General features: G+C 45.0%; 1 protein-coding gene across 1 annotated transcript in view; it reads right to left on the reverse strand.

The window, feature by feature from the left end:
- Nucleotides 1-9,434: 9,434 nt before the first annotated feature.
- LOC149332480 (neprilysin-2-like) overlaps nucleotides 9,435-15,087 on the reverse strand; it is a 38,250-nt gene continuing 32,597 nt past the window's right edge. The window contains exons 12-13 of the mRNA XM_089555774.1: nucleotides 12,482-12,625; nucleotides 9,435-9,785 (exon numbers count right to left, since the gene is read on the reverse strand). Of these exons, the coding sequence (XP_089411900.1) occupies nucleotides 9,435-9,785; nucleotides 12,482-12,625 (495 nt within the window). The remainder of the gene's footprint in view (nucleotides 9,786-12,481; nucleotides 12,626-15,087) is intronic.

Here is a 15,087-nt window from a genome sequence, read left to right on the forward strand (position 1 = left end):
TGGGCATGGATAAGTATAGACAAGCTATGCGAGTTTCGTTTATTACAATCAGTGTATTTTTTGTCCCGTGAAGTTGCAAACCTGTTAACATCTTTGGCATCTTTAGAACATCGAAATATTAACGTGGAAACAGGAAATACTCATGCTTGGGCTCTTCCTAGTTTCCACAAATTTTATAAATACCAGTCACTAATCCATAACCTATCAACAACACTTAACAAATACAGATGTACAGGGGGCATGAACAAAAAGCAATTACATTCTCATTTTGTGCACCTATGATCTATGTATTCTGCTTCGTCTTGCGTCGTATACCATTTACATTGTTCTACAAACGTTTCTTTTAGTTGATTGCCGGTTACATTAATTGAAATTACCATTGTTCTAATCTGTCACTTTTTTCATGTTCCTGTCTTTAACATTGTTTAGTACTAAGATTTTCACTGCCTTCATTATACAGCTTCCTGGTAAATGGTCTCTTGGGCCTCGACAAGCTTTTAGTGTAGCTTTTAGCTCAAGAGACCATCCAGTTCTTTCTGGAAAATAACTGTGTATTGTATTGAATTTTACTGTATTGTATAACAAAACATCGTTTCCATGTCTGCCGGCAAGAATGCAACACCCAACAATGCTTGCGACGCATTTCATGCAAGTTCCAACGTCGGTTGCTTACCTGATGATCGTACCTCATAGGGCGAGGGAACATCGCTAAATATCATGGTGCGCCCGGTTTGTACGGCGTATGCTGAAACCCGAAGGGTAAAAACAAGTCAGCGCTCATTTCGTTATCAATTCAGTCCCTCCTGGCTCGGGAACTGTCCTTGGTCAAAGTCATTATCGAAAATTTTCTCACGATATCTAATTGTCGAATTGACACAAAGACGAAATCAACCTTTTCCATGAATAGCTGTACTATGCAGGTTTTCCGCAGTTTAGAGCTTCTTTATAGTGGTGGTTGTAGCAACGGGAGTGGCAATGGCGATCTCTTCGTAACCTTTTTGGCTAGCGTGATCGCTTTTGAACGATGGAGACAGATCGTTGCTGTGTTCATCTTTGAAACTTCGCTTATTCAAACTAGGGGAGTTATTTCTAGGCTGGGAAGAAGGTCCTGTGTGGAATCTCGGCGTAAATTATCTGCGCGCAAACATAAGCCCACATTTGGAGTAAAGATTTAGTTAATGAATTTACTTTCCATCAAAATGCCAGAGTCAACTTCAGAAGAAAAAAACCTCTCACGAGGTTTACAGGCTCCTAGGCTCTGAATGAATGACAGCATTCATTCTTGTGACATCCACGAATGCACAAGCAAAGTCATCAAATACTCAGCAAAGTGCACTCGAGAACAGGTATTTCTGCGAAGGAGGTAGCAACCGTGCTGATAAAAGCAAGACCACAAAAAAAAAAAAGCAATTCACCGTCCCCACATTCGCCAGGAAGCGAAGTACAGTTACTTGAAGAAAAGAAACCTTGAACTGTCACGCAGTGCAGTCGTACGCCGTCTGGTGTTTGGTGTATGGGATTTAACGTCTCAAAGCGACTCAGGCTATGAGAGACGCCGTAGTGAAGGGCTCCGGAAATTTCGATGACCTGGGGTTCTTTCACGTGCACTGACATCGCACAGTACACGGGCCTCTAGAATTTCGACTCCATAGAAATTCAACCAACGCGGCCGGGATCGAACCCGCGTCTTTGGGGTCAGCAGCCGAGCACCATAACCACTGAGCCACTGCGGCGGCAGGTGTAGAGCGCTAAATGCCTGGGGAGTAAAAAATGCTCTAATTGAAAGTGATGCATTTAAGCCTCTCACACTTATATGAAGATGAGCGCTAGGTACGGGAGCGAAACAGTGATTTTGTTGGATGGATAAGAATGTTAAAATGTTGTTCTCTAAGCCCGAATCCAAATACAGGCTTGGGCCCACTGGGGACTTGGCCAGATTTTAGGTGTGTTCGAAAAGGGCCCAAAAGAGAGGCCTTCTAAAAAAGGGAAGGAAATTAATCTTGACACATGAATATCTTCCAGATAAACTGGGTGTTTTGTAGTAGGATAGAGGCAGTAAAGTGTTTTCTGGAGAACAGAAGTCGTGTATCGTTTCGGTGTGGCCTTATAACAGCTTGCTGTGCGCGACGCTAGAATGAGAAACATCCGAAGGACGCGTTTCGCTCACCTGAGGTGGAGAGAATAGGAACAGGTTGCACTGAAAAAAAAAAAACGCTCTGAAAGGATGAGGTCAAGGAGGTAGTAAGACAAAGGCTCGTCTGCGTAGTATCCGCTGCTCAAACAGGTCGAAGCAATTCTTCTTCTTCTTCTTCCCCACATGAAAATGGCACGACGCTCGTGTTACTTCTTCATCCACTACACTGAGCACGAGAAAAGGCTTGCTGGAAGAAAATGAAACAAAAATGCTGGATGCGATCTTCTTGCCTAATATAGGATAAAATGTCTCGGTGTCCGCAATAACACATGCAGCGACAGAGGCGTTAAGTCATTTTAGTCATGACTGCATGCTCATTACTTAGACCGCCATAACCCAACTGGTGTATTCCTGTTCGCGTCTCAGTGCGCCTGTGGAGTTACAATTGTATACAGTTCTATCTGATGTCCTATGCCTTATGTGTTACATGTTCTCTTACATATCGACCCCACGCGTCGTAAAGGACAACCAGTATTCCTCACTTCATTCATGCCACGTTAACAGCAGCCCTTTTACAGTAGCCTGATCCTTCATTCGACCTCTCCACACCCATTGCGGCGCAGTCCCTTTACTGACAGCTTTGCAATGCTCTTCATTGGGCTTCTCATTCATTAAATCCTTCGTTATTGCCCTTATTATCATCATAATCTCCACTCATTACAGACATTGTCTTACCCCCTACTGTAGCGTCCATTCACGAATTTACGCTTTTGTAATCTTCTCATTCTTATTTCCTGCACCTTGTCCAGATCTTCAAACACACACAAATACATACTACAAACACATACTCAAGCCAAAAAGGACTGCACGCGATCTACCCAGAAAGCTATTAGGCGCAATGCGTACACTGTGGTATAGAGGCTGTGGGGACGCCTTCGTCCCCTGCGTTCGCTTTCCCGCAGCGCACTAGTTCCCTGTGGTTAGCTTCCCCGCAACGTACTCCCCTTAGTTGTGTTACTTTAACAGGGGAGGGCGCTCGCGTGGCAGCGACACCAGCGCCACGGATGGCGTTTTACTGCGTGCGCGCGGGGAGAGGCGGGCTCTTCTGCTCGGGATCGGGAAAGCTCGCGGACGTTTCGCGTTCTTCGCCGGCGGGCGACCTCGTGTGGAAACATGTTCCCTTCAGCTCGTCCCGTCCGGTCTCGGAGCTTCCCTCTTGCCCTAGCGTGGGCGAACGTTCGCTCGTAACCGTGCTGGTGAGTCGGACATCTTTGATTCTTCAGTGTATTTTGTTGATAGCTGGCGTTATTGCTGTTATAGCAATAAATGCCTTGTTTGTGTCAGCCAGTGTGTCGTTCCTTTGTTCCCGCAGAGCAAGGCCCGCCGTGGTCGGCGAGCGCTCGGTAGCGCTCGCGACCACGGGGTGGGGTCCGCGTGGTTTTGAACTGTGTCAGCCGCGGTTAAGCGGGGAGAACGTATTTATCTCCCCAATTTAAAACCCCACAAGGCGTACCTATACCACATCGCACGGGCCTGCCTAAAACAACACAGAAATGGGAAGGATGAAATTACCGACCATTGAGCGGTAGGATGAAATGCTGTCCTGCTCAGGCGCGGAAGTTCAGCACGAGCTGAGCGAAAAGGCTAGAGCGGCTGCATCATCATCATCATCATCATCATCATCACGCTTTTGGTCCGGACAGCCTTCCAGCATTTTCCAACGGACGTAAAACCAGCAAGCGGATGTAAACTGGCGAAAAGCCAGGTTGCTCTTCCGGAGTAACCAATCACGCCCAATCATTAATCGAACTGCCCCGGGGGGAAGGTTGCGATGACGCCACAAAGTCACGTGACCTAAGGGCTGAGGGGAAGCTTTAGTGCTATATACAGCGCAGTAAACGAAAACGCAGCTCCACGGTGACCAGCAACCCGAAGAAACAGCAATGCGACGAGAAAGTAGAAAACGAATACTGCACAGCACACTATATCTTCGCTGTTCCCTCACAGATTTAACGAAGGCACAACATTTTATCATTTTATCAACAGCGTTATCATTTCCTCGCATGGTAGAAGACATGCTTGTTAATCGCATCATCTGGTATTTAAGAGGACAACGCCATTAAATTTTTGTTCCTTCAGGAACAAGAGAAGCATTCAATACTCAGAAAATTGTTTTCAAACATGGTGGGTTGCAAAATACTCATTTCGTCAGAAAAGGCAAAATTCAGATTATCCGTGCTAGGCAGCTATCAGTACACGGCTGACAGAGACCTGAGTAACACATTCAATGCCCTGGTTTGAACGCCCAGGTCTGAGCTGACCAACACGGCCTTCCATTGCTCGAGAGTAGGAACTTGTATCAGAGATTCTGATGGCGACTCTTTACAGTTCCTGTATATGTGATCGTAAGTGGCTATTTCGCCACATAGAGTACATTACGGGTCGTAATCATCAGGATAGAATTTTGATAGTAAGGAAGGAGTCATGAAGGACCGCGTCAGGAGTCACCTCCAGCTGGTCTCCTGTTCCTTCTCTAAGGTTTAGCCTGGAGTGGGGAAGCTCCCTCCTTTCTAGTGTAAAGTAAAATGATTAGTAATGTCGTGATATGATGCTAGGCCGTCCTTCGAGAAACTCTAAGTAACTAGCGCGTTTCCTGCTCGGCTGACGAATACTCGAGCTTTGATGTGTTCCGCTTGGTTACTAGGGTCCCCCGGGTGAGCCGGAACCCATATCAACTCAATAGCTCTGTTTTTTGCTTGAACCATTATGTTCATTCCTGCCTGAGAAATTATGCCCCTCGCATAATTGCGTAAGGTGAATTAAGAGTCCCTTAGTATAGTATCAGCCTTAGCCGCCTCTTCTACCGCTTCTGAGGATCTCGTTTCAGTAGTGCCGGAGGCTATCAGCCTGCCTTGCGTGTCCATCACCACCGCACTTGTACAAACTCTGTGCACCTTACATAATGTTACTTTGAAGTGCTGAGTCATGCTACTTGCATAATGATTATGAGCCATTAGTCATGAATACTACGAGCCATGAATACTATTAGTCATGAATACTTTGTACAAACTCAATACTCCTTACCTTACGTTACTTGTAAAGTGGTGGTCATGTGTTACCCAGTAGCCGCCACGGTGGCTGAGTGATTATAGTAGCTCAGCTGCTGACTTGAAAGACGCTGGTTCGATCCCGGACCACTGGTCCTATTTCGGTGGAGGCGAAATTCTGGAGGCACGTGCGCTGACAGCGCAGTAGTGCTGTGTCAGCGCATGTTAAAGAAGCACGGGTGGTCGAAATTATCCGGAGCCTTCCATTACGTTGAAAGCATGAGTCGCTTTGGGACGTTAAACAACGTACACAAAATAATGAATCCATATGTTGCAGAATGAATGAGTCATGGGTCATCATTGCGTGATATAAGTCATTACTTTCATAGGTCATAGTACGTTACGTGTCGTCCTTCATGTCTACACGTTTGCTTACATTGTTACATCGTACACCGGCGTTGCAACATCTTCCTAATTTCGTGTCATACTCGGCGAATGGCGGAAGCCGGCTTTTCAGTTAAAGGAACATAAAATGCTTTCACATTAAAATACTAAGTTTGTGCAGGTAGGCTTACCGACTTAGCACATTAATCAACGAAAGCTGCTGCAGCTTTGGTTTAGCCATTCAGCGGTGCACTGGGCGGGGGAATCTACATCATCAGCCGTAGCCTAGCCGTGGTAATGCGAAAAGGCGAAATTTGATCTCCCAGCCCCCTCTTCCCCCTCTCCCCCAAACACGAAAAGAGAGTTCCCTCTCTACACTTTGCCGCATACTATCCGTGTTATACTTTGTTAAAAAAAGTTGAGCTTTGAGTATTTTGAACCATTCTTACATTCTCCGACTAGAGACTTAGTCGTTTCTGCCAGGAAAATCTATTTGTCTAAGATGTCTTCTTTATTTGCACGCAACACATGTCTGCGGTGAAGCTCCGCCTGCATTTAGGATCGCCCAAGAGAATACCTCTGTGAGAAAACGTAGACCACTGTTGGTTTTTTTTCTTGCCTAAACAAGAAGCTAATGACGACGAAATTATAAGCTCAATAAATCTGATGCCTCCAGCTTTTTCAACACATACATTAAAAAGATGATTAAGGCATTTGTGATCGGTCAGCGCGGTAATATACTACGAAGCGGACTATGGTTTTCATGTGCAAGGTTACATTGTTGCTTGCTTTCTATGGCACGTTTCCATGTAACAATTACTTTGTAGAAACAATTGTAGCCTACGATTCCGCATTATTTCCACGTTTCCAACGTGCCGGGACACTTGCAAAGCTATTTCTGCAAATTTGTTCCCGGTTCCTACTTAACAAAAATGAAAATAAACAGTAACTGTTCGAAAAGAAATCTGAGCTTAGTTGCTCACTCATATCACTGCTATGAAGTGCCATGAAGATTTTATCAATGCGTTAGCATCACAGCCAATGTATTGTGAATGAAGCCAGTTTTTTTTTTCTACGGGGAGTAGAGTTACGGTTATGAGAACATGGGAAAGTGATGGCAGCTTTGAATGCCCAATGAACAGCTGGTGTATACACCTGGATACAAAAAATAAATAACAGGAGTCATCCTCCACTTAATAACAAAACCTACGATCACCATCCTTTTAAAAAATTTTATCAGAGTAAACATTTTTAAGAGAGCAGTTTTGATGTGGAGCCGTCTTAACGCAGAGGATCTTCTATTCAATTGCCTTATTCGCGTATGAACGAAAGAAGACACCTTGAATGTCGAGAGCAAAACGAGATCTTTCAAGTTTAGGGAAGAGAAAGAAGCGGATAATGTAGAATGGCTGGAAGAAAATTATTCGGTAAGCTTTAGGTTGATGCGTAGATGACCGCCATACTCTTCAGGTAGTGTCTATAGTCCAGGACTGCGCAGAATACTAGCGCAGTTTAGTTTCACTTGGAAGGCACCAGAGCCGCTCTGCGGAAGTGTAAACGGACGCGAACTTAATATATTCGTCTTCCCGTCTCAGTTCCGTTTGTATTTCACTTGTCGTGGTACTATGTGTTCAAAAGAGACCCCCCTTAGAAAAATTTTAGTCTACAGGCTGTCCATAGACTTCTGTCTATAAAATCTTTAGGCTGTCTATAGACAAATCATAGTCTATATGGAATACAATTCCGATATACAGTCTATAGACTATCTCAAGATATATGGCCGTAGACTTTTACCAGCCTTTTGCCTATAAAACAAGAATTGATGAAATGAAATATGTATACAAAGGCAGTAGAGTCTATGAGAAGTCTATAGACTCTACGAACCATTTTTTTAAGGGACCCAGCCAGCGGGTGCTGAAACACGCTGTACTATCTCGTACTGCGTGGCTAGACGCCTGTTGTTACCCTGTTGGTAGGGGGTCTTTTATGCGAAGCACATTACTAGAGCTACACTACAGCCCGTCGAGCGCGGCGGTGGAGCTACCACCGTGACCACGTGACACCACGTGACAACATGACGTCACAACAGAGGAGAGATGGGCTGCCGGCTCGCGCGGTCGGCCGCGTCGGTGGAGGCTCCACATCAGAGACGCGGCGGCTGACCACGTGACAACATGACGTCACAGCAGAGGAGAGATGGGCTGCCGGCTCGCGCGGTCGGCCGCGTCGGTGGAGGCTCCACATCAGAGGCGCTGCAGCTGACCACGTGACGCTACAGCAGCGGTATAAAGTTGAGCTTGCCTCGCTCTCCGGGCACTTACGAGGCGGCCAGGTGTTGGGATGCCGCCTAGAAGCAGGGCTGATTTGAACGAGAAGCGAAAGCTTCAGCGTGCCACAGAGACCGATGAAGAGCGGGATGAACGTCTGGCTAAGCGGCGTGCTCAATATGTGGCTCGGCGACAACGTTCTACAACAACTGAAGAACAAAGCGAGGTACTTTACCAAGCCTAGCCATCAATATGCTTCGCATCTGACTAGGCTTAACCTTAGCTAAGCCTCAGCCATTTTTTGCTCACCATAGTCCATACATTTCACTGCATTACAGGTAGGCAGGGTGACGCTTGACCACTTGGACAAACGTAACGCTTCGTCAAACACACGTCTGGGGCTGCAAACCTTGAAAGCATGTTGCAGATACTCAAAACTAACGCGTCGAAAAAACACAATATAGAAAAACATTAGCAGTTACACACGTGGTATGACCGAAGAAATGTGACCGCGGTACGCTGCAGCGACGGAACGCTTTAACCATATTGACGGCTGTTTAGCACATAATTTTTTTTTTTCAAAATCAGTTTTATTCCAACAGTTGTTAAAAAATGCATGCGAATCATCTGGGCCCTTAACCTTCTCGGCTAGACTTGGGCCCATGCAGGAAGTTAAAAAAATATTATAGCGAGGCAACTCAGCATTACACAGCATTTATGCGACAGTTATATACAAATAAAAGCAAAATACTCAAGAAATTATACAATAGTTAGGACAAAACAAAAAAAATAAAAGAATGAATGCATCCAAGAGAAACACTGATTTGTAGTGGAGTCGAATATTGCTGGCTCCGAAAAAACTTCATTTCGGCGATTGACAATTGACCTGTTTTTATGTTAGCTGGCAGTTGGTTCCAAATTTTAGCACAGGCATAGGCAATAGTTCTTTTACCGTACACATCATTCACAACTGGAAGGTTAAAACGACTAGTGAAAAAATTTCTAGTTGGACGAGATGGATGTACGAAAACAGATGACTGTGGGATGTTATGGTTTAGTATATGTATAACCACACAAGCTAGTTTGAAATCCCGCATAGCAAAGAAAGGTGCAATGTCTAGGTCACGAAAGAGCGGAGCGGATCTATCTGTGCGTTTACTATGTGTTTTTATACGAAGCGCTCTTTTTTGTAAAATTGCTATTTAATTTAAGTAATTGTTAAACGTATGTCCCCAGAACTCTATACAGTAAGTCATATTGTTTTGAATAAGGCAATACAAAACTTTTAATATTCGAAGCGAGAAGAACTTCTAGCTTTTATTAAAACAAAGCAAGCACTCTCAATTTACTGCTTACACGAATTGTGAGGATTAAAATTGAACGCTGAATCTAGAGTTACACCAAGATATACCTGCTGGTCGACTCGTTCGAGGGGGTTCGCACCTATTCTTAACTCATTTAAGCTATTTGAGTTTTTATATGGACTGGAGAAGACAATGTATTAAGTCTTTCAGGTGTGAGTTGTTAATTTTATCGTGTGGTAAGTCAGTAGAGAAAGGCAGTGCAGCTTCCCTTCGGGCTTTATTCGATCCTCGCGCAACTCTACCAGAAGCTGCACCTCTCCTCCGGGTTCATTCTGTCACCCTTTTGGCAGCTGTACGCTTGAGCGAACTCTGGCATGTTTCGCAGGGGCACAAGGCACCGGGATCGGCTGTGCCAGTACCAGGATTTAGGGTTACGCTTTGTCCCTGGAGCCGTACTGCACCACTTGAGACAGTACGAGACGAAAAAGATCTGCTCTGCGCTGAGCTCAAGTTCCGGCACTGTCGCCAACCGTTCGTTCTCCGGAAGGCTCTTGAAAGCCTCGTAGGCAATCTGCAGTCCCGCATAATCGACGAAGCCTTCCGAGTCGATGAATTCGTCCAGTGTCCTTCCCCGGTCCTCTGATTCCGCCTGCGAGAGAATGTTCACGTCTAGATTAACTGCGGTATCTTTTCTGGGGCCTCCATCCTTAGAAAAAAAGTATTAGACAGTCTATAGAGTGTCTATAGACTTCTGTCTATAAAGCCCTATTTGCAGTCTCGACTTTTGGGCCTCCTGATGTATATACCCCATAAACCATGTACTGTAAATATGAAATAAACTTGATTTGATTGAAAAGCCTATAGACTGTCTATAGACAAAAGTCTATAGGCAATACAATTGCCACAGATAGTCTATAGACAAAAGTCTATAGGCAATACAATTGCCACAGACAGTCTATAGACAATCTATAGATTTATGGCCATACACTTTTAGTAGACTTTTGTCTACAGTCTATAGACTATGAGTAGACAAAAAGCAATATCTATAGGAAGTCAACAGTCTAAGAAGTCTATGGATGTCTATAGACCTTTTTTATAAGGGCACTACATGGAGGGCGATTCTCGACACGTCATATCAATGCGGAAGCATTTCTTGGATCATCAGTGCCGCTCGTCCGACGAGACAGATCCATAGCAATCCGACACTAGCCACATAACAATCCATACACTGGCTTAACTGGCTATAGTCGGATACCGCCTGCGAGAGGAGGGTCACGTCCAGATTAACTGCAGTATCTTTTCTGGGGCCTCCACCCTTATAAAAAAAGTATTCAACAGTCTATAGAGTGTCTATAGACTTCTGTCTATAAAGCCTATAGACTCCGCCCACATTCAGCCTCCGCGCACAGAATTTGTCCACCACGAAAAAGTAGTCCGCTGCTTTTAAACTTTTCTTATTACCTAAACAAGAAGTTTGTAATGAGAAAAATTATGAGCTCTAGAAATTTGATACGTGTTGTTTAATATAGCCAAACATTAAAAAGCTAATTTCGTTTGCTGTTGCGATTGGCCAGCGGAGTAATACAAGACGCCGCGCACCGTGGCCCAGTGTCAGCAACCGCTGTTAGTAACCCTACTATGAAGAGTCCACACTTGGAGAAATAACTCGAATAAAAGCAAAAATGAAAAAGAGAACAAAATAAAGAAAGACACCCAATAGAAAAACTAAATAAATAAGAATAAATAAAAAATTAAAAACAAGAATAATGACCGAAAACAAAAATTGGAGGGAGAAAGAGAGGACAAGGAAAACATTTCGCATTTCCGCTCTTAAAGGGTAACTGCAGCACTTTTTTTGACGATTTCGCAATATTCAAGGGGTCAAATCTATGTAGGCTGTGGGTAAAGCATGCGATGTGTTTTTGCACTAGCATTTAAAATAGTGATGCAATCGACGATTGAATTTTGCGTTTCTCCTCAATGCACTGGAGGAGTGCAGGGAAATTCAGCGTGACGTCACGGAAGGTATGATTTCAAACTACCGTGGTCGTCAGCCACACCCTGCCCTGTCCTTAGACGCTGCCAAACAACTCTCGGCAGGATTTTCCTTCGGTGGCGCTGGTTTTTTTTCCTTCAAAGCAGGCATTTGTGCGTCGGAAATGTACCGGTACCTTCGATGACGTCATCACGCGCCCTCCATTTGGAGTTCTGCGCTGAGGAGAAGCTTGAAGGGCATCCGGCTTTTAATCGGCGATTAATTCACTCTTTTAAGTGCTAGCCCAAAAAGACTTCGCATGCTTTACCAGCAAGTTATACACATTCGACCCTCTTAAAGGGCAACTGAAGCGGTTTTAGAATTCGATGAGTTTAAGGTTGCCAAATGTGCAAAATGTGTACGTAAAGTCTGCGAAATGGTTTTGCTCTAGCATTTGAAATGGTGGCGTAATCGCGGAATAAAAATTCGCTGTGGCTTAGCTTGGTTAAGCCCGGTAATTGCGAAAGCAATATCCGTACCTACGCCATGGTACAGCTGGTGGCGTAGCTGGTGGTGGTGCTTGTGGTTAGACTTGTGGTGATGCATCGGTTATACAATCTAATCTAATCCAATCCAAACCAATCTAATTCAATCCCATCCAATCTAATCTAATCCACTCCAGTCCAATCCAATTCAATCCAATCCAGTCAAATCTAATGTAATTTAATGTAATGTAATCTAATCTAATCCAATCCCATCTAATCCAATCTAATGCAATCAAGGTCAAATGAAGGTCAATAATGGTCACCGCCGCGGCACGGCAAAGGCCTGAAAGTGCAAGTAGTATAGCTTTCGCAATAAAATCGTCGTGGGCGTTCAGCTTCTCTGAAGTGCGTAATGACAGGCAGATGCCCCGATGATGACGTCACGTATAACGGTACTACGTTTCCAGCGAAGAAACGGTTACTCCATGGAAGAAAACCGATGCCATCGAAGGTGAAGCTCAAGATGCATTGTTTGGCGCCATCTGACGACGCAGAGCAGCATGCAGGTGTAAGCAGCAGACATCTGAAATTTCGGCAACAATGACGTCACAGCCGAGTTCCTTTGCACTCCTGCAACGTAGTGAGAAGAAGCCTAAACATCGTCGTGGTTTTAATCGACGATTATGTCATCATTTTAAATGCTAGTGCAATAATACTTTGCATGGCTTATCTAGAAACTTGATAGATTCGAATTCTTGAATAACCTCGAATTCTCAAATAACCGTTTCAGCTATGCAGTTTCCCTTGAAGCAGACTTAAGTGCAATCCTGTAATTTTAAGCTTGTAACCGCGTGCATCGCTCGAATTGTCGGCTTGGTTGCGTACCTGGTAGTAAGAATGGCGGAGGCAAAGGATCTTCCCAGCGTACAGCTTCTTTGCGGGAGTTTTCTCAAAGTGGACATCCCGAAGGTAGTTGTCGAGTATTACGAACTCGGGGTCCAAGTGGTGCATAAGTTCGTGTCCAGCTACCTGCGAGCATCACCGAAAAGCAATAAAAAAAAATGCGTGGGCACTTTGGCAACTATAAAGTGTTGACAGGCGAAAGCCGAGGACACTATGCCGTGACGACTTCCAGTGGATGCGACGTCACACCGATCCTGTGGCTATATCGATACCCTAATAGTACATCTTTCGGGGATCTTAAGAATTAATTACGCTGAATTACACATTTCTCCATCAAATTTGACACAAATCCGACGTGTTTCCGACCATTCTGTGACAATTTTCACTATGGCGTGACGACTTCCGGTGGATGAGACGTCATACCATTCCCGTGGCTTATCAACGTCCGCGCTATTTAGACGCAATTTCGACATGTTTGCCTATAATTAATTACCTAATTAATCTACAGTCATCAAACTTGGCTTCTAGGTTCATTTTTTCCTCCTCTATCTGAATTAACCATTGGTTTTCTACCTTTTTTAGTTCCCGAGTTAGATCTGTGTGACACGCTTTGTTAACGGACGACTGTATGAGCCAGTAAAGGCTTTCGCCATTAATGGCTTTTTAATGACTTTTTAAAAGAGAAAAGCAATCATATTACTCCCTATATCGAGATGCGACACACCTCGCTGTGGGGCGCTAACCATTACCGTCGTGTTAAAAATGGCCGCGGTACTATGGATACCGCTGTCTTGTCTCCAAAAAAGCGAGAAGTTCGATTTCCTGTCGCACATTAATTCAGAAAGGACCGCGAGGTATGTGTTGAAAGCTGCCGAATATAAGCCACTGAGCTAAAACTCCTACGCCCAACGCCTGGCCACTCAGATTCTGTAAAACAGCGGGCACAGTGCTGGTCACCGCTATTCATAGCACAGATAGCACCTCTGTGTAAACTCCGTCTCAAGAGTTCTTTGCAGCATTGGCAATGCTGCAATGAGTGCAGAGGCGACGTTCGGACGCTGCGGAATGCAGTGCCGGGATAAAGGGGGCGTATGGGATAGCGTGCTTCAAAGTGCGCATGCGCCGAACTATTTCAAATCGAGCCTTAAGGAACACGCGCGTTACGTACTCGATTTTCGGGTTCGATCTCGGCCGCGGAGGCTGAATTTCAATGGCGGCGAAATTCTAGAGGCCCGTGTACTGTGCGATGTCAGTGCACGTTAAAGAATCCCAGGGGGGTCGAAATTTCCGGAGCCCTTCACTACGGCGTCCCTCATAGCCCGAGTCCCTTTGGTACGTTAAACCCCAATAAACCAATCAATTTCCCGAGTTCAGGGTGCACGACTCTTGCATAAGCTCGAAAAAAAGAATTAGGGGCACACTTAGGCTCCGTCTTCAAGGATATGATCCGACAGCATTAAAGGCTTCTCAATGGCTTCAATGGCTTCTCTGCACATACAGTGGCTGTTATTTGTACATATTCGCACATTTATCGCTATTATCTAAACACAGTTCCTACATTCTTCTCTTTGAATCCTTTCGAACTGCAACTGGTGGCACATAATGTTACTCTAATCATTATCTCACTAAGTAGCATGTCGCGTGTGCACTGCGCTAATTACCAGATTATTAAGCTTCAAGTTGAACCAACACCACGCACATATCACCCCCCCCGCCCTCTGTACCTCAGCTATATCCACGAGGCTATGTGCTCTAGTTTGCGCAGCGCTTGGCTGGTGACCCAAGGGTCGTAGGTGCGCAAGCTGGCTAAAGTTTATGGAAATTTTTCTTTAAACAAAATCAATTGCTTTAAAGATTTAATTCGTTTGAGACATGCGCCGACCTTGATTCCCATTACAAGTCCTCTCTCAGTTATTCCCGGCTGCGGCGGTCGATGGAGACGAAATTCTGAGGCCCGTGTACTGTGCGATGTCAGTGCACGTTGAAGAACCCGAAGTGGTGGAAATTTCCGGAGCCCTCCACTACGGCGTCCCTCCTAGTCTGAGTCGCTTTGGGACGTTAAACTCCCTAAACCTAAACCTAAACCACCGGTTATTTTAATTCCAGATAACCAAGCGTGACGTCCCGCGTGGCGGGGGTTTCTAGACACCACAGCGCGCGCGGGACGACGCCGGGTTTTCCTTTGAACAAGAGACTTAAAGCTGTGGAGCTAATACAGTTTCCAACCGGGTGACGCGCTTCGAAGCAGGACCTCTCGCTTGGGAATGAACTCGTCGTAGTTACCGGGTTTTTATACCAGTAACCGCCAAATTAATTCCAGAAAAACTGTTGTCAGGCTGCTGTCAGATGACCCATAGTGTTGAAAATTGCAACCAACGCAACTGTCAACCGTAACTCGTTTTTGGCAGTCCCATGACGAGTACAGCTCGTCATGGGTTAATGGGTTAGTACGCTCACTGGTCAATAAGGGGTATCGGGCTTTCATTTTGTCTTATCTCACGCGCAGTTTAATTTTTTTTTGCCGCGTGGCTGCGCTCTGGTGCATGCTAATAGTGATTACTCCCTAACTCAATACCATGTTTACCATT

This window comes from Amblyomma mixtum, chromosome 8 (genome assembly GCF_055824585.1).
Source record: "Amblyomma mixtum isolate Tamu chromosome 8, ASM5582458v1, whole genome shotgun sequence".
NCBI classification, from domain to species: domain Eukaryota; kingdom Metazoa; phylum Arthropoda; class Arachnida; order Ixodida; family Ixodidae; genus Amblyomma; species Amblyomma mixtum.